This window comes from Nelusetta ayraudi, unplaced genomic scaffold, assembly GCF_046127955.1.
Source record: "Nelusetta ayraudi isolate G7.1 ecotype Tasmania unplaced genomic scaffold, CSIRO-AGI_Nayr_v1 ptg000005l, whole genome shotgun sequence".
Classification (NCBI taxonomy): Eukaryota; Metazoa; Chordata; class Actinopteri; order Tetraodontiformes; family Monacanthidae; genus Nelusetta; species Nelusetta ayraudi.
Genome location: NW_027466055.1, coordinates 5440781 through 5465492, shown reverse-complemented (window position 1 = coordinate 5465492; position 24712 = coordinate 5440781). Strand labels below are relative to the sequence as shown.

The 24712-nt window shown below is 44.7% G+C and overlaps 1 protein-coding gene across 4 annotated transcripts in view; it reads right to left on the bottom strand.

Moving 5' to 3' along the window:
• The window catches only part of trpm7 (transient receptor potential cation channel, subfamily M, member 7), a 38891-nt gene that overhangs the window by 9677 nt on the left and 4502 nt on the right, over nt 1-24712 (bottom strand). The window contains exons 1-23 of one of the 4 annotated variants that reach the window (XM_076051085.1): nt 20647-20789; nt 19415-19494; nt 18326-18364; nt 17758-17965; nt 17202-17415; nt 15582-15706; nt 15298-15469; nt 13354-13528; nt 12100-12223; nt 11222-11294; nt 8746-8846; nt 8200-8334; nt 8049-8102; nt 7825-7965; nt 7440-7574; nt 6527-6804; nt 6213-6441; nt 5252-5407; nt 4902-5045; nt 2968-3096; nt 2581-2832; nt 1395-1569; nt 33-165 (exon numbers count right to left, since the gene is read on the bottom strand). In XM_076051085.1, the coding sequence (XP_075907200.1) occupies nt 33-165; nt 1395-1569; nt 2581-2832; nt 2968-3096; nt 4902-5045; nt 5252-5407; nt 6213-6441; nt 6527-6804; nt 7440-7574; nt 7825-7965; nt 8049-8102; nt 8200-8334; nt 8746-8846; nt 11222-11294; nt 12100-12223; nt 13354-13528; nt 15298-15469; nt 15582-15706; nt 17202-17415; nt 17758-17965; nt 18326-18364; nt 19415-19494; nt 20647-20697 (3323 nt within the window). In that variant the 5' untranslated portion in view covers nt 20698-20789. Of the gene's footprint in view, nt 1-32; nt 166-1394; nt 1570-2580; nt 2833-2967; nt 3097-4901; nt 5046-5251; nt 5408-6212; nt 6442-6526; nt 6805-7439; nt 7575-7824; nt 7966-8048; nt 8103-8199; nt 8335-8745; nt 8847-11221; nt 11295-12099; nt 12224-13353; nt 13529-15297; nt 15470-15581; nt 15707-17201; nt 17416-17757; nt 17966-18325; nt 18365-19414; nt 19495-20069; nt 20091-20646; nt 20792-24712 lie in introns of those variants that run through there. The other 3 variants (XM_076051093.1, XM_076051103.1, XM_076051113.1) reach the window with 3 other exon arrangements.

Here is a 24712-nt window from a genome sequence, read left to right as displayed (position 1 = left end):
GGCAAAGACATCGGGAAATGCGGCGAACTCACTTGAAGAAGGCGATGAGGAGGTTGACCATCAAAATGTACTGTACAAAGAGGTAGACTGCTTGTAGGAGGGGAGTGAGCCACACTCCTGCTGCACACAGCGGCTTCACCGCCTGGTCACTGTTGTTGGCACACACTGTGAGGAGGAGGAGAGGCCCTTTAGGAGGCATTGCTATACGTGCATCTGTCGACATTATATGTTTATGTGTCACATACGATTCCAAATTGGCAATGACTGCTCACTACTTTAGCAGCAGGAAGACATGTCGATTATCTGAGATAACTTACTGTATCTAGACCAGTGACAAGAGCCTTGTTGTGTGGTTCATTGTTATTTTTCTTTTAAGGACTAAATCGAATCTTGGAAAATCACACCAACACAATCCAATAATGACAATAAACAGAGCTCGCAGCTTTGAGGACACGTGTGTTTTTGATTTTGAGGTGAGCCTTCAATCTTCTATTACTGCCGTGGCAGTGTGTGTTTGTGATAACAGACAAGTGCTGTGTGTGTGTGTGTGTGCATGTAAGTGTGTGTATGTGTGTGAGAGAGCGAGAACCATGTTGTTTCAGACTCTGATGGAAGGCATGATGAGCAAAGAGAGCATCTCTCTTCTACGAAGGACGCAACCTACGAAGGACGCAGCCTAGAAAGGAGACTCATCAGAAAGTCACTCACTCCGAAGAATACTACAAGATGCTACATTCTAGCAGACTTGGTGGTTAAGTGTTATGCATCTCTTTAGAGTAAAGTTTTATTTGCAAGGATGATATCTAGTGCAGTGACTTGACCTACAGCCATTTCAACACTGAATTAAAAAGCACAAATTGAAGTTCTGTTGCTCCACCAATGCTTAGAGATTTTCTTTAAATCTCTAAATTAAAACTCGGGTGGAGCAACCTCGAAGGATTAATTGTTGAACAAACCGTTTGGCTCTTCAGAAAACACTATTTAGCCCTGTGTTTACAGTCTCCCACAAAAACAAGATGTGGTCTCAGCTTGCAGCTAAAGCTGTAGTTTTGTTGGACCTCTCGACGTGTTTTGAAGGGGACAAAAACAAAGTGGTCACAGAGCTATTAGGTATTCTGGGTTGCTAGAGACTGCTGCCTTAGTGTTGTGTGTGTGTGTGTGTGTGTGTGTGTGTGTGTGTGTGTGTGTGTGTGTGTGTGTGTGTGTGCGTATGCGTATGTGTGAAGGAGAGAGAGAGAACCGTGTCGTGCGGTGACAGTGATTGATACCGTTGTGAAGTTTGATTTCCAGTGCTTTTGCTTTGGGTGCCAATCAGCCGTCATGCTGTGGTGAGAATCTTAGAAGAAAAGCTCTCTTACCCTGGTAATCTGCCCTACCATCGTCATCGTCCTTACCATCGATCTCGTACGCATACACTTCCCCATACATCATCCAGTACGGCTGGAAGACCACGTCTTTGGCCAGCGTCCAGCTGGGCTCCTCCTCCGGGTACAGGATGGCTTTCCTGGGGACGCCGTAGCTCAGCAGCACGATGGCCATGATGATCACAATGTAGAACATGTTGGCCACCTGAAGGAGACGCACGTGGAATGAACTACCGCAGTGCTTTGCGCGTGCGCACTTGAAATACTTTGACACAACTAGTGTGGGGACAACAGGACACAGCGAGAATGTGACTTCACAGCGGCTCGTTCTCACATCTCTGTGAGACTTTATGTTTAAGATTGAAGCATAACGGAACTTCTGAACTGAAGTCCCCAGGGTAGTGTAGGAGGGTTGACCACACAGCTATAAAGGGATGCCAGGGAACTAAAGCCACTTTCTATTGAAACCTATCCTGACTTGTAAAGGTAAAAATTGGGAAGCTGCTGAAAAGTATTGGTTCTTTTGACGGAGGAACGGGGAACAGTTCATCGGCCTCTGTCTAGACTGACTAACAGCTGTGACTAACAGCACAACAATCCTACAACTCCACTCCAAAACGTCTTCATCTCTAGAAAACTGTTGAAAATTACACATAATAGCAGTCTCTCCCTCATCTTCTACTGGCACCAAAGTGAGCTCGGCTAAAAAAAAAAAAAAAAAGCTCATATGTCGATTATTTTATTGTCATGAAGCAAAGCCCAGCAAGAAAGTAAAATGAGGGCACTTCTCCACGACATTCTGCAAAGAGGATTATTAGGGTGGCAAAAACACAAGCAGCAGTTCAACTACAACACAGACAAGTCTGCTTGGGATCTAACAGTAAATTACCTGGAAACACCACGTAGACTGATTAATGCTGTTAAAAATAAATAGGGAACATTGCTAGTACAAGTATTAGCAATTTAAAAAAAAAACAGCATGAAAACTGCAGTTAGTCAAAACAAAATAAAAAAAAAACCCACAAAGACAACAAAAGACTAACAGTAAGGAAAAGATGATGTCCATCACTTTTTATCGTTTCCCAGGGTTTCAGTTACAACCGGTATGTTTTACTTACATTTACGTGATGCCTCCTTGTTTAATACAAGTAGGGAACATTAACAGGATGGAATAACAGTTTAAGCTGTAAGCTTAGCATAGCAACGACTCACTCACCATTTTTGCAATCATCATGACGTACGGGCCGGCCTGCTGGTTGACGGCCAAGATGTCCATGAGTCGCACGTACCAGAAAATGATATTAAGACAGTACACCGTCCTCCCGGGGACGAACGCTTCCCCTCCGCCCAACCTCAGGCCAAAGCCGATGAAGAAGGTGACAATGGCCACAAAGTCAGAGACATTGAAATAGTCGCTGAACCACACCTTTATCTTTTGGCTAATTTTGCCCGCCTCAGACATGAACATCTGGAGGGTCGACGATGGCATGAAAAGGAGAGGGAGAAAAGCAATGGTGGGAATAGTTAATAATTAGCTGAAAAAAAAGTTAAAAAGGGGGGGGGGGATTGAGATACTGCGACATGGATAAATGAGTCTGCCTACCTCTCTGACTTTCTCAACGGCAGAGGAGAAAATGTAGAGGATGACCACCCACTCCTGAGGAGACGGCCACTCGGGCATTTTGACCAGGACCACATAGGAGTAAAACATCAGGAAGCCCAGGTAGAAGAGCTGGAAGGAAACATAGGCATTACTGTGAGACTCAAAGCAACTCAATGCAGCTGTAGAAAACACAGACAACATCTTTCAATCTTCTTAATCAGGGCCAAAGCTCATCACAGGACTTTGAATCAGATGCTGATATTGTCAACAGCTTGCCAACAGCACATGGAATTAGATTTTTCTGAGATTTTGCAGCTGGCTCTCCGAGCGCATTGATGAGTTGCAAGAGAAAAAATTTAACATTTTCACTCTTAGCGTACTAAGCGTTTTTTTTTTTTTTTTTTTGAAGGAATGGGAAAAGGTTAACGACCTGGGTGACGCCACAAAGATGAGATGTTACAAATAACCATCTCGTCTTGGTGCAAAAGACACGTTTGAATGACACAAATAGCGACTGTTCAAAACAGCCGAGTTCCAAACGAGTTGTCGTCTGCAGACTGTGGGAAAGTGAGGAGAAAACACACACACACACACACACACACACACACACACACACACACACACACACACACACACACACACACACACACACACACACACACACACACCATTTCAAACACAGACTGTTGAACCTTGACACAAAGGTGAGACTGTGTGGAAAGTCAGCCGTTAAACACTTTCATCCAACAGTGCAGCCCCTGTTGTGCTGTAGTCAGGGACCCGGGCAGGTACAGATGTAGATAAGCTGGACCACAGGCTGATTTACATAGATCAGCAGGTTCGGCGATGATATCAACTCCTTCCAGTGTACAGCAGCCTGACAAACAGGTCCCCTTCCTGCCAAAACAAGCCTCGTCGACCACTGCTGAGCTGCTGGGAACCAGCCTCGGGCTGGCTTGATAAGTAAATACAAAGCAGGTGAGGCAGTAGAGGTCATTTTATAGTAGGAGTGTAAACGAAGAAAACAATAAGAATATAAAAAAAAAAATACTCTTCACAACATCTACTATACAGAAACCTGTGAATTTAGCATATCTACTTGACTTAAACAGGTTACAGAGAGAAACGTTTGATATTTTTGATATTTGCATCTGTGTAAAAACAGCAGGTTTAAATTTTTTCCGACACATTTTGTGTGTCGGAAAAAAAAAACGCTTGAGCAAATTTTGAAAAAAAAAAAAGTTGCTCCAAGAATACCTTTTTTATTTTTTCAAGATCAAAAACTGTTCCAAATTGTTGTCAAACACTGCATGTTGACCAATTTGATAATCCAGTCAAATCAACACTTATAGACTACAAGTAAGAAGAAGGCAAAAAGAAGGGAGAACATGAAGGACTTCTTAGTTAGTTTGCCACAGCTGATGTTGTCAGGGGGGAGGAGTTTATGAGATATACCGAATCTTGTCACTAGGGGGCAACCGCAGTGTTAGAGTAAAACCTGCAGGCACCACTTCATTCATCCTACAACAAAAAGCAGAATAAAACTGGCTAGTACGGATTCAGAGAAAATGAATAAAAGCCAAGAAACAAACAGCTTTTCCATGCAACATTACAGGATTTATACATTAGAAAATCAAGAAGCAAGAAAATAGGCAAAGGTTTCATCTATGATGAGCTCAAGAGCTTTCGCCTCAGTCGCCTTTAGGAAGACTCATTTCTGACACCTGAGACGGGCGAGCAGGAACTTCTCTTTTCTGAACTCCTCTTTTCAAAGCAAAAAAACACTGCGTGCCAAGCGGCTGATCCTGGTCAGAAACACCCTGTCCTAGTCCCTCCAAGTACCAGGAATCCCACTCTGATAAACAACCATAATGGATGGTTGCACAGAACTGGCTGCATGTGTATGTGTATGTGCACGCTCTGTTCTCCCTTACCGTGTTGGACCAGAACTTGACAATGGGTGCGTGGTAGAAGGCATATATTTTCCTGGTTAAAGGCAGCTTCCGGGAGCGGACGTGTGTCTCCATGTCATTCTTGGCTTCCAAGTGGTCGTGGGACCGAGCCTCCTTGAACACATCCTGTGGCCACATTAAAACAGGGGCCCCAAATTAGAAGCAAGCATGTGGCAGCAAGTAAAGAGGATTCATTTTTGAACCTTGAGGAGCTTCCTGATGAGCTTTTTTCAAATTGCGTATTACACTGCGAGACAGTCAAAACGCTTTGAAGTGAGAGACGCTGCGTCTCCGTGCGGCGGGACAAACGAGCAAACAAACAAAGAGCGAACCATTTGGATGTCTTCCGGTACGTTCTGGAAGTTGTGCTCGCTGTCCTCCATGGTGATCTGGTGGTCGTCCTGACTCTGGGGGATGTGAGCCATCTCCGCCTTGGATTTGTACTCCAGCAGCAGGATGGCAGGAGGCACCAGCATGCTCAGGATGACCTGGACACAACAACACACTCATGTGGGTTGATGCGGCTAGGCTTCCAGAATATCGGTTCATGAGTGCATGCTTGTTAAGGCCCAATGTGCGTCACTTTAGAAATCTACTGGCATGATGTTATCTATACAGAAATGATGCATGTATGCGATAATCTGCTGGGTGTTCCTTGATTTTATTCCAATCGGTGTAAGAAAGAACAACATGGTGACAGGCATCACAATAAACACTATATCCACTTGATTGCAATGTGCTTTCTCACCACTAGATGCTACTATATCGTACACAATGGGCTTTCAAATGATGTACCATAGGGGAACTCAATACCCATTGGGCCGATACCTGGTGCTGCTGTGCTTCAGCGTCGTTTACTTTGGTTTCTAAGGTCCAAGACAATCCACATATTTAAACCTAACAATACAACTACTTCATGTCTGATAAACAAGTCAACATTATCCCCACACAGACAAATAGCAAACAATTAAAGGTCCAGTCTGTAAAATCTGGCTTGAATTATGATTTTTATATTGGTAAAACATACCTCCCATAAATACATTAAGAAAAGTGCAGACTTGCAGTACATTAAAAGTAATTTGGTTTTTCTACCCTTTGAACCAATAAGGGTCTTGCTCCTAGTTAGCTGCCATCTTGCGCCGCCATTTCTTATGGAAGCGCACCTGACAAATGCAAAACACTCCAGATTTTACACACTGGACCTTTAATCGTTTTCTTAGATTATGTCAGAGGTTAAAAGCAAATTTGGCCTTCTTCCCACAACCAAAAATAAAATCTGAATGGAACATGAACCTTGTACCAGGAGTTCTTGCGCATGTTCAGCCGCCCCATCCACATGTCCGACAGCAGCATCTGGGTGCAGGTGTGAGCCACGAAGGGCCGCAGGTGCGACGAGACCGCCAGCTTCAAGCAGGTGGAGTTGCTCCAGTTCTTCAGCTCGTAGGTCAGCAGCTTCATGGCCATGGTCTCGTCCTGGCGGAACGACTGCTCCAGCAGGTCCACGGCCAGCGTGCCGAACTCACTGCAAAAGGCACGGCGGACTCGGTGAGACGGCGAACTTGCGAACGCGTGGCGACGTTCAAGAGCTGCGCCCCGAGCAGACGTACGTGGAGTACTCCTTGAGCTCCTCCGACGTGTCGTCCACCACGTCGCTCTTCTTGGCCTCGTAGCCCATGGAGCGGTAGAGCTTGCAGGCCACCAGCGCCTTGGCCATGTTCTCCTCGCCGTGCTGCCAGAAGAAGAGCGACATCTTCTGCCTCTTCATCAGCACGGCCCACACCAGCAGCTCGTTGAAAGGGTAGGGGAACCGCCTCGTCTCCGGGTCGTCGATGTCCACGATCTCCTCTTTGCTCCTCTTCTTGCTCTGCTCGGTGGTGGACTCCAGCTACGATGGACGGGGGAGACAAGGGATGGGTGAAGTCGTTAGAAATGCAGCGGCAAGCGCGAGTGTGTCCAAGGTTTCCACACTCCTACTCCTCAAGGCTGGACTCTGCCAGGAGCTACAATACATCCAGAACAGCGCTGCCAGGGTTCTGATGAGAGTCGAAAACGCATAACTCCCATTCTGCGCACACTGCGCTGGCTCCCCATCTCAACCCGGATCAATTACAAAATCCTGTTGCTCACTCACAAATGCATCACTCGCCATGCACCCACATATCGACAAGAACTTATGACTCCCCCACACCTCCACCTGCTCCCTCAGATCCAGAGGCAGCCTGCTCCTCCGAGCTCAGCTTCAGCTCAGCCGCACCACGCCTGTGCGACAGTCTCCCCGCCCAGCTGAGGGCTCAACAGAATCTGGACTCTTTTAAAGCTGCCTTGAAAACTTTCTTATTTAGAAAATCTTTCGAGTGTTAAAGGTAAAGAGAGGAGAGCCGCTTCTCCGTCTCTGAGTTATGATGAAGTTTTAATTGTGTTGATACAAACTGTTGCACTTTGAGATTTTATAATGAAAAGTGCTTTATAAATAAAATGAAATAAAAACCTGGGCCCCCCACACTGAGGTGCAGCCGTTACCTTCGGTTTGTACGGCTGTGCAGTCTTGATGAAGTGATTGTGCCTCGTCTTCTCCTTCTTGTCTGCCTGCATGCTGAAAGACTCGTGGTTTTTCCTCAGATGAGAACCTGGGCCTGCTGTGTGGCGACCCGACCTCTGTCCAAGCCAAAAACATAATATTATCAGAACTCAGCGAGGGTTTTTACCTCAGCTGAGGCCATCAGAGTTGTTGTTTTTTTTTAAACTGCATTGAAGGAATTTCAGCCTTACTGAAAATTACAATTTTTTTTTTCTTTATCAAAACTCAAATCAAATATAATACTGAAAATAAAACCAACAATCACAAAACTCCACACCACGTTACATGTCTGACACATTCTGGGAATTGCAACAGTTTCAAACTTACCCTGTTGCTCCCGTGTAGATTGTTGTAGATGATTCTAAACCGTTTCCTGGTGTAGTTGCACCTGTATGTTCCGCCCATCAGGTACTCGATGACCAGGCCAATGTCGATCAAAGTGATCTTATAGTTTGGGGTTAAATGACTCTGCAGAACAAAATGTAATGTAATGTGAAACTGCAAATAGTCCAGAACTCAAGTTCCCAACAAAAGACTCTCAGTCAAAGTACCTGTTTGACATCTCGGACAAGATGAAGGAGCGTGGGGCTGTTGCCGGGCTGCTTCTACAGCCGAAGAAAGAAAGGGAGAGAAAAGCAATCGCTATAAAAATGACTTTAAAAAGCTCATCTCTGTGGTGCAGCGACTCGGAATGTGCGGTACCGTGTTGTAGAGCTCCTCCAGCCGATTGATTGTCAGAAACCGGTGCATGCTGACGCCGTTTTCGATGAGCAGCTTCACAAAATCCACCCGATCCATCACAAGCGCATCGAGCATTGCTTGTTCCAGAGAGCTCACCTACACACACGGTGCACATAGCACACACCGTATTATTAATAGTAAATGATGAGCTTTGAAATGAATAAATACCATCTTCAGCCTGCTGTTTTAAAATGAAAAAAGAAAAAGGCAGGATGCTCCAAGTTCTAAAATAAACATGAGCACTGTGGGTAGCTTATGAAGACAATTATCAGAGGATTCAGATTACACAGGAGACAAGCAGTCGGTGGCTGCCTGCCAGAGTTCGGTCTCCAGGCTCCTTAGAATGCACACTGTGGTCAGCAGAGACTCTGGGGTCACTTTGGGGCAGGTCCAAAGGTTTGGAGACGAAGCTGAGCTGTGCAAACATCCCCCGAATGATATGCCTCTCTCTCTCACACACACACACACTCTCTACAAACACACAGATAAACAAACACATGGGCATACCAGGAGCTGCTGTCCGTACACAAACACATGATTCTTGGCGATGTCGACGCGGTCCCAGGCCAGAGTCAGAACCAGCTGGTCGAAGGCAGACGCGTTTGTGCCTGAAAGACACAGGTGCATTTTTAGTAATAAAAACAACAACAAGAACAACAAAAAAAACAACACAACACACAAACGCAGACAGGACACACACAGTCCTGACAAGAGAGGCTTCATTAACTGTGTGTTTGCAGTTAGCCAGCGAGCAGGATTATGGGGGCTAAAGAGCACGAGCAGGGCAGTGATACAGTCAATTACACTCTAATACAGAATCACAGAGCAAATCCCTCCTCAGTCTACGGCTCGCTCCGACTCTCGCTCCGACGAGTCATCTGACCCACTCAACGTTAGAACACGCCGATGGAAGTTGTTGGAGGATCACAGAGTCAGTAAGGATTGGAGCAGACAAACAAGCAAAGTTAACTACTCACTGGAATCATCGATCAAGATACAGAAACTCTACACAGTATCCAGTTTGTCAAACTGAGTTCCCATTGATCAGGATGTTATATAGATGAGGATTAGAGACACTGGTAATTGACATTATCTGAAGGGAAACTTCAACTTGGCTTATGGATAATTGGAGTGACTGGAAGATGCGGTCGCTTTGGCAACCATTTGAATCTTATCTTGCAGGTCGGAACCCCTCAAAAATTGAGCTTCTTATAATTATAATAACTATAATTGAGCTATACACTTACACACGGTTTAATTTCCCTCAGTACTTAGTGAGTAACAGGTAGAAGTTCAGGGAATCAGAGGGAGGTAGGGAACCGGAAAATAGGGGTAAAAAAACTAATACTGCTAAACTATGCAATCTTATTTCTAACTTTTCAACTCTTTTAAGCTTCCCTTTTATTTGATTACATTTTATTATTATTTATCATTCATTTGTTTTCCCCTTTTGATAGGTTTATTTCTGATAATATTATAAATACCCAGACTCTTTGTACGTCAATTGGGTTTGTATTTGACAATATGTTCATACAATCTTGCAACACTTTTGTGTGATAGAAAATGAATAGCGGTGCAATGAAGCGCTGTATGTAAGATCCTTTAACTCAATAAAAACATTTGGAAACACAAAAGATCCGGCCATTAAAACTGAAACCTTGAACGGGCAACATTAACATCCGTGTGCGGAATGCCCGTCAATATTCAGGCGGGTTCATATGCTGCTGATTGTTACTCAATAAATACCAATCTAAAATTCCTCAACAGGCTGCATGCATATTTTTAACAACTCAATATTAACTGCCCTGTGTTTCGCACACTGGTCAACATCTTATACTGGATTTGTTCCACTCTGTGAAACTGCATTGCCAGTAGAAAATCTCACTAAAGCCTTCAATGACACAGTGGTGAGAAGTGAATGCGTAACATTTAGATGTTGAGTGAACAACAACTACAACTATAAAAAGGGTCGAGAGCTTTTGTAACCACAGAGTTATTTTGAGGATGATGGTTCTCCTCTGCGCCTCCGGTCTACAAATATTTTCCTAGGTGTCGTTCTCAGTCACGGCTCGAGCGGCGCGGCCGGTTCTGCCAGAGTACTGATTGGCCGCTAAGTAAACGGGAAGGAGAATAGACAACCTGCGTAACAGGCTGCGTCCAGCCCGACTTCCCTCTTTGAAAAGCATTCGGGTGAAACATTTGCTCCCCACTTGAAATAAAGAATGAGGGTGGTGGTGGTTAAACATTGCAAAGGTAACCCCCTCACCCTTGAAAACAAGTAAAATGCCTTTCTCTCAAACGCAGCTTGGAGGAGAAGGGGAGGAAGGTCTAGCAGCAGTGTTTGGAACAGGGAGGCCCTGCGAGCTGAGGCTGCCTGAGCTCCTGGGGAACTCACGGCCACACCAGCGGGTGGCGGCTGCTCTCAAAGCAGATCGTTTCAGAATGAAAACATCACACCGACCCCGAGCGCTAATCTCTGGACTGCAACCAGGACTGCGCTCGTCCTTCACCCGTACTGCACACGGTCACTTGAACTTTTCTTCCAGAGGCCCTCTGCTCTGGAACACTTTACCTCCAACTTTAAGATCCAATATCTTCATTTTTTTTTTTTTTTTTTTACTTATAATGAATTATGAATTTCGTTTACATTATCCATTACTCGTCAAGTAATTTTTTTGTACTGTGTCTCCTTAATTTTTTTCAAAGTTCATTTGTTAGCCTCATCAACTGAAGTTGACTAATGATTGAAAGGGGTGGAACTCCTGTACAAGCCCATTGGGCTTCCTTTCATCCCTGAACCCTAATCCTTTTTTTGATGCGTGCTAAATAAATAAATGGGGAAAAAAAAGAAAGAAATGAAAACAACCTCTGCAAGATGAAGACGCTGAATTGAGCTCACGCAGCTTGTGCTCGCTTCAAAAAAAAAAAATGAGCTAAGGGGAGCAGAGGGAAGGTTAACGACAGACTACGAGAGTCTTCCCACCTTGGAGAAGGGCCTTCAGGATAGCCACGTCGATATCCTGGTGCTCCTCAGAGCTAATGTGAAACACGGTGATCTGTTTTAAAAGAGGGAGGAGAAAGCACTTATTAACACAGACATCCCGCAGGTGCTCTCCAGGTGTTCTGAGAGCCCGCCACGTGTGAAACATTGATTTATTAAAACAAACAGGTGGGCGGTCTCGAAGGAGGATTTGTCAACAGCCAGAAAGACCAGGGAGGATCTCACTTGAAAGGTCCAATATTATAATTAAGTGACTTGACAGAGGATCACTAACAATAACACGTGTCTCCATCCATCTGGTCAACGAACAGAAGTAAGAAAATCATTTAACGCTTCTGCCTGAACTACATTTCAGAAAGCACGTAAATGAGTAAGGAACACACACACACACACACACACACACACACACACACACACACACACACACACACACACACACACACACACACACACACACACACACACACACACACACACACACACCTAATAGCTTTGTGGCCACTTTGTTTTTGTCCCCTTCAAAACACGACGTAAAGTCCAGCAAAACTAGTTTTGCGAGCTGAGACCACATCCTGTTTTTGTGGGAGACTGTAAACACAGGGCTAAAGAGTGTTTTCTGAAGATAGAGATTCTACAATAATTAATCCCTCAAGGTTGCTCCACCTGAGTTCGGGATTTAAAGTAAATCCTGAAAACTGGTGTAGCAAGACAACCTTAATTTGTCACTGAGGAAGATCTTGTGCTTTTTAATTGAGTGTTAAAATGGCTGAAGGTCACTGCAGTAGATATCGTCTTTGGAAATAAAACTTGACACTAAAAAGGTGCATTACGCATAATTGAATAAGTATGCCAGAATGTACCAGCTCTTTGCTCTTCATGCATTCCATCAGCGTCTGAAACAAGTGGATGGCTTCACTCTGGCTGAAGTTGAAGGTTTTCTTGATGGTTGCAACAATGTCGTTCTCCACCCCGTCAGGAAGGCGGCTGCAGGACGGTTCACATGTCAACCCAGGGTTAAGAGTCACGCAACACAATCGCACACACGGCATCAAATGTTCAAAGTATAGGTTTGATTCGGCCACCACGTCCTGGCTAATTATCCTTCGACAACAGTGAACACAGAGATTATTGCTTGCAGGTTCGTCTTGAGAAGTCAATTAGTAGCCTGCAAAATCTAAATATGTTCTCCATAATAAAGCACAATAGCATGTTTTGCGTTTTCCCCGTCCACTTAAATTTACAGTGATGTCAACTGAGATGTGTCCCCGAGGAATTCTAACAAACAGGGATCATAGGAAAAAAAAAGTTAAATTATTAAGATCGGAAAAGCAATTACGTACAGTGTGTTAACTTAGCCTGACACAACTTTATTATTCATCTAACTAATCCTAACACACAGTCTGATGAAGAGGAGCGGGCATGTGACAAGAGGATCTTCAGGTACGATCGTAAGGTGGTATTTTCATTTATGAAATTTCATTTTTTACTATTACACATTTTCTTTGAGTGACCTGCTTTTCCCTGACTGCTGATGTGTGAAATAACCGATGTGTTTCTTACTGCATCCGGGAAAACCTAAAAATCCTTCTCAACTCATTCACAACAGACAGGGGTGTGGTTGGGTTGCTAAAAATATAGAAGAAAGCCACCGCACCACCGGTTGCATCAAGGGACATGCAGAGGAAGAAAAAAACAAAACAAAAGGAAAAACACCATCTACTGTTCAGCGGACGATTCCTTAGCAACAGTAGCATCGTGTCATTTTCAAATAAATAAATAAATGTCTAAAAATAAAAAAATAACAACACTCATTTCTCCGTTTTTTTTCTCTAATCCCTGATCTGGAGTGTAAATGTTGTTGGCTGTGCAAATTTGATCTCATGATCAGAAATCCTCTGAAACGATTAGACCACGATACTGTCAGTGGAACTTTCTAACCCAGAGGTGGGCAAACTCTTTGAAAATATGTCATGGGATATGTAGAACAAGGGTGATAGGGCTTAGATATTTGTATTTTTTCCAAACGCACTGTTGTGCACGGTCATTTTGCGTGCACACACGCTTTTGCGTTGTGTGTGTGTTTGTGTGCATGTCAGTGCTCGCGTGTGTTGTACCCTCCGTCCTCCGTTTGCTTGTGAACGTAGGCCAGTATGTCAGCAGCGCGGCCAGTCCCCTCGCACACCACCACTGGGACGGGGGGGCTCTCCTGGAGGTACTCGCGGACGGTGAGGATCACGTTGGGACCCCCCTCGAATATTAGGGCCACGACGGGGACACCCTGACCGATGCCTGCAGGCAAGAGAGCAGGGCTGTGCCATTAATACATTTTAAATGAAAATCGGATTTGTTAGTCAAGATGATGTTGGAAAAAAAAAGAAAAAGAAGGAAAATCTTGGCATTGATTTTCCTCTTGCCTGCTTCCGGCCTGTGCACCTTTATTTTGCAAAATGTGTCATCATTGTTCTAGATGAGAGAAAAACCTTTTATTTTGAAAGCGATGTTCGACTGGGGGATTTCAATTGTGTTTGGTTCTTAGGTTTTCACTTTATTCCCAAATAAGGGAACTTCATCATTGTTTATGAAAAACCAGTTCATTTTCAAGTGAAGTTTGGTGTAAGTGAGGTTCTCGCTTTATTAATCCCAAGGAATTCATCGTTGCTTGGTCAGGAAGACCAATGTCATCTTGTCTAGTAAGTGTTGTCACTTCAATAAACCCAATTTTTGAAAAATTAGTTTTACACTTTTCTTAAAACATAAAGATAAAATATTTGAAATTAGTTATTGCTTTGTCTTTTGTAGTTTTACCAAAAAAAATCAAATTTTCAGAGAAAGAAAATCAGAATTTTATTTTTGTCCAAAATTACCCTGCCCTACAAGAGACCTCCGCTTGGGCTCTCGGCCGATCGGCCTGTGGCGTCGAGCGACTCCGCCCGAGTGACGGTTTGTCGGTGGGCCAACATGATAAAGACTCCGGTGGCAGTTATCACACAGCTGCCGCCACCTACACACTTCAGAAAGCGTGTGTGGTTTGGTGATGACGAGGCTTGATGAAGATAGTGCTGATGTCATTTACGAAATACCCAAGACAGCATGTTCACTTTGTATTAATAATTAATATTAAAACAGTGGTATTTATGCACAAACATGCTTTTTGCATAAAGTGGGCAGATGCATAGTTCATCCTGGCAACAGCCAAACAAGGCCGTTCAAAACGCCAAAGAGGATGGGATGTGTTGTGACTGGTGTTGCCTTACAAAGAAGAGAAGCAAAAAATGTTGCATGCTTATTACATATTAATTATTCAGATTCAATTATTCCTCAACTGTGGCCAGTGAAACTTGATCTTCCACAGCCAGCTGGTGAGAAGAGCCATTTCCTGTCGGCGGGGCAAGTTGCTCATTGTGACTTACATTGGTAATAATATTAATTAGTTTAGACACAACTCCTCATGCTATTTTTTCTTTTTTTTAATCTTTACAACTTTCTACACTGCAGATAGATACTGAAGACAGCAAACATATGAGCAAGATATATGTAATTATGCAGCTAAGAAAAACATGTTAAATAACTAAAAATATTTTATTGTTTCCTACATAATTCCATGTGTGTCGATACGTAGTTTTGATGCCTTCACTGAGAAACGGCAATGTCCATAGTCATGAGAATGAAAGAAAAGACATAAAATTCATAGGGTGGGTCCAAACTCTTGACTGGTAGTGTATGAATAAGAAAATGCACGCAGCATTGGACTTGCAGTCACAGAAGGAACCACATGATCCTGAAGTGGCCAAGCAGAGATCAGCCAGTAACTTTCAACCGTGGTCAATTTTTCCCGGTAAGATTTCCTAAAACTTCGTCTGTGTACATGTTGGTACGTTCCGGGCCAGAGTCGGGATCGTGTCTGGGGAGACGACTATGAGTCAGCTGACATATTTGGCCGCCGCTGAATGAGCTCAGACGCTCGTCGGCCAGCACATCTGACCTCAAACCTCATTCTGGGAAACGCGCTAAAAAGAAAACTGCGCCGGTGAAGTCCACGGCGGTCGGCTGTGACTCACGTGCGTGTATTCGTTGGAGGTTGATGTGCTTCTCGAGCTGCCGGCGCAGGTTGACCTCGGCGCCGTATTTGCCCACTGTGCCATCGTCCACCAGAAGGAAGTGAGAATGAAGGCTGTTGAGGACGTTGAGCTTGCTGAGCGGGTTGAGCAGCGTCTGGTACGGAGCGATGATCTACGGCGTGGAGGGAGGGAAGAGATCAGAGGAAAAGGACTTCTGAGCCGTCGACGCAGCGACGGGCGACTCGGAGGCCAATCACGTGGGTTCGTCAGAAGTCCTCGCTTACGTCTCTGCCGATGAGGTCGTTCCTGTTTTCGATGACTCCCCACGGAGCGATCCCAATAGTGCAAATTTTCCTTGAGGATCTTGAGCAGTGCTCTTTGAGAGCGTCTCCCACATGTTTAGCCACACCTTCAGGAGGACAAACCAACAAGCCGATACTTCTTGTTACACTCACTTCAAATTCATGCCTGGAAATGAGAGTAGATGCAGGACTGGGACATTGTTATTGAACAATTTGACTGTTAGCGGACAAGAAGAATCATAAAAGGTTGACAATTTAAGTGAAATGATTGGAAAACCTCTGTTGACGCAAGGAAAAAAAAACTGGATTTTCTGTCATTCAATCGCATTTTTACAGGGAATTCTGTTGTTGCTGCTTTGTAATTATGAAATGTAATAAAGGCAAACACTGTTCAAGATGTTGCTTAACAGCTGCAAAACATAAAAGCTGTGCTTCTTCTCATCCTTCGAACCCGTTCCAAGAAAACAATCTTTTTTAGCCCGATATTTAGCTTCACCGCCTACACAAAGACGGAGTTCTGCAACTTCAGCCGCTTGCTTCGCTCTCCCCTCATGACAGCAGAACACAGCTGCGTTTTGGCAGGTTGCACAGCAGCAAACAAAATCAAACAAGTTCAGAGGTGAAATTAAAAAATAAAATGGCAAAGCACTGCAGTGCAATAGAAAACACCACTGTGAAACGTCAGGGCATCGACAGCACCTCGAGTCGAGCAGTTTGTTCTAAACAGCAGGCTATGTCTGATTGGTTAAAGGGCAACGGTAATTGATTGGGGGTGGGGGGGGGGTGTACATAATGTCAGTATTTTCTGTACGAGTTTGTCCAGTTTAAGCCTCCAAAATCTGCAAACAGCAATAATTTTGCATGTAATAAATAAGGCCGAGGCTCCCAAAGCTGAGACCAAAAAGATCCTTTCAAAGAAAGTACTTAAGTTCTGGGGGACGCTTGCAAACCGCAGCTCTCCACTGATGGATTTCATGGATTTGGCTGTAATTTGCAAGTTAAGCGACCATCCCAGCTGGTCGGGGAGGCAGAAGAGCATTAGAAGTAATCACCAGTCTGCGTAATTGAGCCCATGAGTAAGGATTTAAACACTATGATCAGACCGCGCTCTCTCAACGCCGAGCTGCGGCAGCAGACACACCTCAGCGCCGACACACAGCCAAATGACACGCTGGGAGCCCCGGTATTATGACTTCTGCAAAATCAGCGCATCATCGCCCTGATGATGCGGCTTTGTGCGTGTCAAGGCCTGCGCATGATGTCAGCGCAATTGAGCATTTGTTTATGAGAGAGGGGGGGGGGGGGGGGGGCTTAAAAGCCAATTATCTGCAGTTATCGATGACAATTGTGCCACTTTGGTCCTGCGGTTAACAAAATGGACCCTTGAGAAAAAGGAGAGGAGGCCTGTTTTATATAATATAGAATAGAATAGAACAACTATAATAATCCCACGGTGGGGAAATTTGCTAATTGCAGCAAAAAAAACCAAGCGCAAAGAGAAGGACAAATGATAAAACACAAGACATTCACATGTTATGAACGGTTTGATATACACACGATGACTCTACCAGCCATACACTCCGGCTGAATCGACGTGCCCACCTGTGTTGACCCCTCCAGTGAGGATCCAGGCGCCCGTGGTGACGGCAGCTTTGACCAGGCCCTTGCCCACCACCTGCTTGATGCGCGGGTGCAACTCAAAGTTCTGGACTCCTCCGTGGACAGAGATGAGGATTTTGGGAAGCTCCATCTGCCATTCCTTCAGCATCAGGCGCAGGATGCTCTCCGGCCGCGAGTCGTAGGACAAACGCAGATACTGCAACGTGCAACGCAGAGTTCGTTTCAGACGTCTGAGCACTCGTTAGCACGCACCAGTCTGTTGAAAGCTACTTTCAAGTTACATATTTTACAATTTTCTTCCTCCACAGTATGTTTAATGTACTTTCCATTCAAATTTTTATTAGCGTTTTACTATTACACCAGAAACAACTATTTTCCGATGTAATGACTATTTTTAGATGTGCTTAACATCCATGTGTCTGTTATAAAATAAAAACGGTGATAATAATTTATACCTTATGAGTACACAATGAAGCTCATTCAGCTCCTGTGCATACATACTGCATGCTTCTCCGCCAGGAGTGCACTGATCTCCTACCTTGGCTCTGTACGAATGCGACCCTCCCTGGAAGTTGATGACGCCATAGGCGTCACAAGGGCTCGCTTCTGTGTGTTTCTCCACCGACCACTCCTCGGCCACCGCAGACGACAGGCTGGGGTTCTCACCCAACTTCACGTCCGAGTACTTGGTGGCCAAGCTGGCCGTGAAGCCAACATGCTGCCGCACCAGCCGCCCGCAGCAGCACCTGACGAGCACAGCACCTTGTTTGCTTTCGTTCATTTACTGCACGCCTCCGGTAGCAAAATAATTCCCATGAAAACCATATGAAACTACTTCATGATCATTACGGTTTGGCTCCATATTGAACCCGAGTGAAAAAATGCATAAGCTCGACATTACATTTCAAAAGGTGTTTTTAGACATTGTACAACATTTATACCTCCTGGTCACTAGGGGTCTCTACTTAGTCCAACTGGCTACGGTGTTGATACAATAACCACATATCGGAGTTGGAATGGCAGTGGTGTGACAGAAAAGGCTTTTCTGATGAAGCCGTTTTGCCATCAGCACTTTTACATGGTAAAGTTTCCAATGAAAAACTTACCGGACGAGCTGTTGGCAGATTTGGCATCCTGGAAGGCATCTGGAGAAGAATCAGCACAGCAACCGTGTAAATAATTGGTTCAAGTTTAAATTTAATCAGAGAGGTGCAGAACATTTGCTAATAACAGAAAGCCTAACGTCTTCCGCCGAGACCAAAAAGTTCTTGGCGACTTTTGACATCACTGAAGTTATCTTTCAGCTCACCATGTAAACCTTTCAGATTGGTCTTTAACCATTGAGGCAGTGCGAAACATACAAGAGGGGCTCTATATGGGTCTTGGGTCCAGGGTTAAGCGAGCCGTGCTCACTAGCGCATCCGGCTTACGTTTGAGTTGCGTCACGTACTAGAGTTAAAGGACAAACGCCACTAGGAAATATTTGATGATAAAGAAAACATCGCAGGTGGAAAACCTGCATGGCAGTGAGTTTGTCTGCACAGAGGAAGGAGGGCAGCAACAAAAAACAAATAAAGAGAAAGAAAACACATTTAGAGGTTGGAAGCTGCCTCATGTAGAAAAGCCAAAATCTTTTCTGGAAGATCGTTAGCTTGACCTTCTTTCGAGAAAAAAAAATAACCGCGTGAACCTTCAGCTCCAGAGCCGTTCACTGAGAGTGATATTCATCGAGAACAGAATGAAGGGTCAAGTTCAGACGACGTCTTCCCCCCCCAAATTTTAACACCGCCATGTGAGATTCCAACCGGCAGCAGAGCAATTATGATGCATTTAGGGGAAAGACGTCTGTTCATAAAATTAAAAGTTCTCCTTCATTCCATTTTCATAAAAGAGAACATTATTGATCAGTCGAGGCAAAGACTCAGATGTTGCAGAGTGACTCCAAACCCATCAGTGCTGCAGATTAACGGTGACAAAAAAAAAAAAAAGAGAAAAAGATGCGCAGGTTCACAAGTCACTTAGCACTGTAATCACAGCGACAGACATAAACATTAAAAGTATGTAGAAACAGACTCATTTACTTGTTGCAGAGTGGTGGTTAGGGATCGGGCCTACTGTTACACGCACACCATGCAATTACACCGTTTCCATGACAATCAGTGCTAGGGCACACTGCAGGAAGTCTGAGCACATACCTGTGGGGGTCCTTTGACACTGGAAGTATGTATACACATTCCCTCTTGTTGAAAGTGCTTTCTATCCAGGGTTTCTGGGACTGCGAAACAAAGAGAGGAGCAGTTGAAAACAGAGAGCAGGGGGCGGCGGCTAAAAACACCTCACAGTTGCATTAACACCTTTCACATGTTGAGATTTTATTTGCTAAAGTTGCAGAGCAAAGGGTTTTTTTCTCTTCCTCTCTGAGGAAATGTAAGACAATCCTCCATGCAGTCTGCAGGTGATGCCACCCACGCTGCCAACTTTCTATCCACTGCCTATTTTGACAGCATCTCTGAGACAGTAAATGCAACAGATAAGGACATGAAGTCAACATCTTAAGTTGCAGACCAAAAGACTAAGTCGAAATCAAAAAAAAAAAAGAAGAAAAAAACACAACATGGAAGGCTGGTTCGAGTCTCCTTGACCTGCAGAAGAAACCTGCACCTTGGTCCTCCATCACTGTTCTCCCAACGCCACGGATTTATGCCGCTGGAATTTTCAATTAAAGCTGTGTGCCTTATTGTTCCCCCGCTGCAGCTCGCAGGGACTCGTGAGCGATTAGCAGCATTACGGCCGCCCAAACACAAAAGGAGAACTTGCAAAGCGGTCGATGTAAACTCCACAAACAATCACCTGCATCACGCGAGGCGTTCCAGCAGGTCCTGAGACTCGAGACGAGCAGGACCGCTTGGAGCACAACCAGCAAGAGAAATGCTGTGAACCAGAATTACCATTGGTGCTCCCGTAAGCATCTGTTTTTTTCCATTCAGAATCGGAATCAGCTTTATTGTCCAAATTTATGCCTGCCAAACAGGGAATTTAACTCCGGTTTGGCTCCGTTCTCTCTACTTAGGTTAAAAAACAAAACAAAACAAAACAAAAATGGTCCACAATTACTACCGTTTCCTTGGAGTGTAATAAAAAAAGATAAAACAAAAATGTTAAAAATGTATTTTTAAGAATACTATTTTTAAGAGTTGTTAAAAAACCGAAACAGGCACATTTCACAACTAAAACAGAAAAGAAAACAAGCAAGATTATGGATGAAAAACAAAACTGCCTGCTTTCCCTCCACAAACCGGCCATCAATTACTGAGTGATTTTCTTCCATTCAGCTAATTCGTCATTTCTGACGGCTCTCTCTTCCCAAAGAGAAACATCTCAACGTGCGTGTGGCGCCACAGTTCGACCGAGGTCACCGAGCCAGTACCTGGACGTCCTCCTCTTCATCTCTGTGTTTAAGGGCTTTGTACAGGAACATACCAAGGCTCCTTCATGCATCTCCTGGACAAACCACAGTCACCACAGCCTTGACTGAGCAGCAGCAGGGGGGGGGGGAGGTAACACAAAAAACAAACAAAAAAAAATATCGAGTGGCGGCGGCGGCGGCGACGGTGGTGGTGGTGGCTCGCTGTGCCTCCCGAAAGATGATTTCCACACGTTAAAGTCTAGCGAGCGACGGCGCATCCGAAAGCGCTGGTTTAAAAGCTGAGCGATCAGCCCGAGAGGCAGGAGGAGCCTGGGGACAGCGAGCGCTGTTAATGTGTGAGAAGACGCTCAGGGGCCAGATGAATGTGTCTGAGAGCAACTAGGTATTATAATGAAGCTGGAAAGGGGGAAGAGTCCGAGGGAGGTGGAGGCGGGGGGTGTGGGAGCGGATTAGAGGACGGCCAGAGGCCTCCGTGATATATACCTGCCTGTCTGCTAAAGACACACCACTGACTGTGAATCATGCGGCCGCCGCGCGCACACAAAAAACCTCTGGAGCCACTCCGGAGCTTCGCTGAGGGAGCGGCAGACTCGCGAGCCCAACCGCATGCAGCAGCAGTGACATTCAACAACATGAGTTCAAATTTTTAGTAACTGTTCATTAGGCCTGTGGTTCTCAACTGGTGGAGTCCCAGGTCCCACTTCGTTGTTTTTTACTTGATCATGAAGTCAAGACCCAACTTGATTCCACAAAGATAAAAAACGCTAGCCCACTTCCTGTCATGCCTGGTAAAAAATAATTTGTGAAATTATTGAATTCAACTGTGTGTCCTGCAAAACAAATGCCCATCCTTTTCTCTCTAGATTGGTATTGATATTTGAGTCCCCTTTTCCAAGAAATTAAAAATGGGAACTGCCCACGAAGCTGCGACCCATTCAAAACAGCTTTGCAACCCACTTTTGAGTTGCGACCCACCAGGTGAGAAACGCTGTATTAGACGCTGCAAAGATTTTAGTGTGACATCAAGCGACAAAATACATCAGTGAGTCCGTGTTTGCATATTTGAAGGAATATTTTCTTATGACACACACACACACACACACACACACACACACACACACACACACACACACACACACACACACACACACACACACACACACACACACACACACACACACACACACACGATTTTCTCACCGCCGTCGCTCTCGTGCTGCCGCCTGTTCCTCTACGCTCCGCCGTGGCCCAGTTCAAATCCCTACTTTGCCGAGACGCAAATGCCTGTGTTTAAGCCTGTGATGTCTGATGAGCTGATAAGTGTGGTGTTTTATGTGGCAGTGAATTGTTACCTTCAGTGAAGGCAATTATTACCCACGTGAACGCGGATTCATATTTTTGGCTGAAACCCCTGGTTAGCTGCAGTCAGGGGCAAACCCTTCCATTTAGTGAAACTGTGAAAAGCACCTATTTAGACGGTAAGACAAAAAAAAAAAAAAAAAAAAAAAACATAAACAAAAAAAAAAAAAAGTGACTGTATCTGAGAAGGTGATTTAAAAAAAAAATAACTGTGCAGGCACGGGTATTACAAGAATGTTAAGAATCTTGCACTTGCATCGATCACAGATCACATGGAACTATTTTGTTTTTGTTTGCATTTGAACAAAACCACCCCTCAAAGAGACTTTGCTCCTTGTTCAGGCTGCTCTTGTAATTAAGAACCAGTTCTTAATTTCTTGCCTAGGTGAATAAAGGTTAAATATAATAAATAAATAAAAAAAACATTTTGCATTAAAGGAAACGCGATATGAGAGGAGATAAGAACCAACACTTGTGCCTCTCGGGACATGACGACATTTCAAAGATGCTTTTGTTCACTTCCCTGGTTTAGAAAGTTCCACTAGCTAACAGTATCGTGCGCTTCTCCTTTAGGTTTTAATGTGAATTATTTGTCGCAGCTTATTGACTGGGATGGTGAACATGATCTGCGTCGGTGTAAAATGATCTGCTAGCCGAGGACACGCCCTGCCACTGGGGGGAAGGTGTCAGCGATGCATTGTGGGAGAATGTTTGTCAACAGAAAAGAATCCGGCAAAGTGTGTGAGTGAGGCAGATTAACCAGGCTCGCTGTGTTCCTGCTAACCTGTAACCATGGCGCAAGAGAATGTAAGGCAACAAAAGGTCTGGGCTTTTTCAGAGGCCCGACCAACATGCACACACGGGTGTGTGTGCTCGTGTGGACACACACACACATTCCCATTTCCTCCATCACTCCCTCTTCCTTTCTGGCTCCTTTCTCGGAGTTCCAGGTTGTGTGATTGTTCCTGTCGGAAACCCACCACCTTTCCATTTCTCTGTGTACACCCACCCACAAAGTAGGATGCTGCGTGCGTGTGTGTGTGTGTGTGTGTGTGTGTGTGTGTGTGTGCATGTGAGAAAGAGTGAAAGCAAGAGAGAGAGAGTTGTGCCAACCAGAGTTCATCGAGTTGAATGTGTGTGTGAATGCAGCAACATAAACTGACTGCCATGCTGAACCCTTATCTTTCGGTTACATTATCTTGCAAATGTGTGTCTCGCACACTCACACACAGAGTGAAATCAGAAACCTTGCCAGCAGAGCTCTTCCTTCCTTGCGACCTCCCTCCCTCCCTCTCCATAATGGAAGTGAAGCGGCCGGGCAAGCCATCACCCCCTGGCCCTGCCTGACGTAATGCGGGGAAACATAACATCTGGCTGGGCCAAAGCTGCTCCCCTGCTTGAGAAGCTGGGGACATCAGGAAAACAGCCTTGGAAAAGGCTCCGCCAACATCCACTTAGCCGTCTGTTTGGAGCCTCCCGTAAAAATGGAGACAAAAACCAAAGCCCTCGCGAGGAGGATTCAGATTTGTTGGTGTTTCTTTTTAAATGTATTCATTCCATTGTTCCACCATACTTAGAACAGTTCCGGATACAACAAACATCCCCATATTCTCTTGGACATATGGCCAATACATTTTCATAGTCCCAAAAATCCATAAAGAAATAGGTCGCAGGTCATTCAAGTTCAAAGGCCCATCTGATTGGACCAATTTACCATCCATTTTAAAGTCCATCACCTCTTTTTTTTTTTTTTTTTTTTTTTTTTTTTTTTTTTTTTTACCTTTAGAGCAAATTTATTTGATCATTTAAGAAGAAGAAGCTGTTCTTGTTTTTTATATCATTTCTTGCTTTAATCATTGGATTTATTTATTGTTCTTAAAAGCCAAGTTGCTTTCTGTTGCCCCGGATGTTTAATTGTGATGCATATTTGTATTGCTATGTGTGTATTTATGATTGGCATGTGTGCATATACGTACTGTAAACTGAGCCTGTGATATAATGTGATGTGGTGGGGTGTGTGTGTGTCTGTGTGTGTGTGTGTGTGGGGGGGGGGGGGGGGGGGTTGGAGAGCAGTGTGTTTTGAGTGTCTTTGTAATGTATGTCTTTGTGTTATTCGCATGTGGGACCTCCTAGGAAAGGAGGTGCTGCATCTCAAGGGGCGATCCTATATATATTGAAATTGAAATTGACCTAACACAACTACGGCAGCTCGGTCAACCACGGCGAGCCACTCCGTAGCGAGAACGAGACGTTCAGGGGGGGAAAGCTACTTGAATTCTGACGTCCAAAACAACGATGGCAAATGTTGCAAATGAAGGCTGTTGAGCATAAAAATAAAACAGAAATGAGCATGTGTGTGCAGGGGGTAGGGAAAAAAATCTATGCATGCTACCCATATAGACGTGGATCCGATGCTAAATGCGCTTAGAATAGGCACAGCGGTTCAGGGCTGCAGTAATAAGCACGGACTCGGAAGTGGGGCATCCTCCACGGTACAGTGAACAAAGGCTTCTGCCCCGAGTTCCGCCATGGCACAACCTTAATTCCCCTCAGCGGCTTCCCCACATCAAGCCACATCGTAGAGAAGGAGCGGCTGATGTATACCGCACCACTGCCAACCCCCCGGAGGTGAGTCGAAAATGATGAGGACTGCAAAAGAAGCAACGAGAAGAAAAGGGACCGGCTCGTTTCACAGTCTTCCAACAGT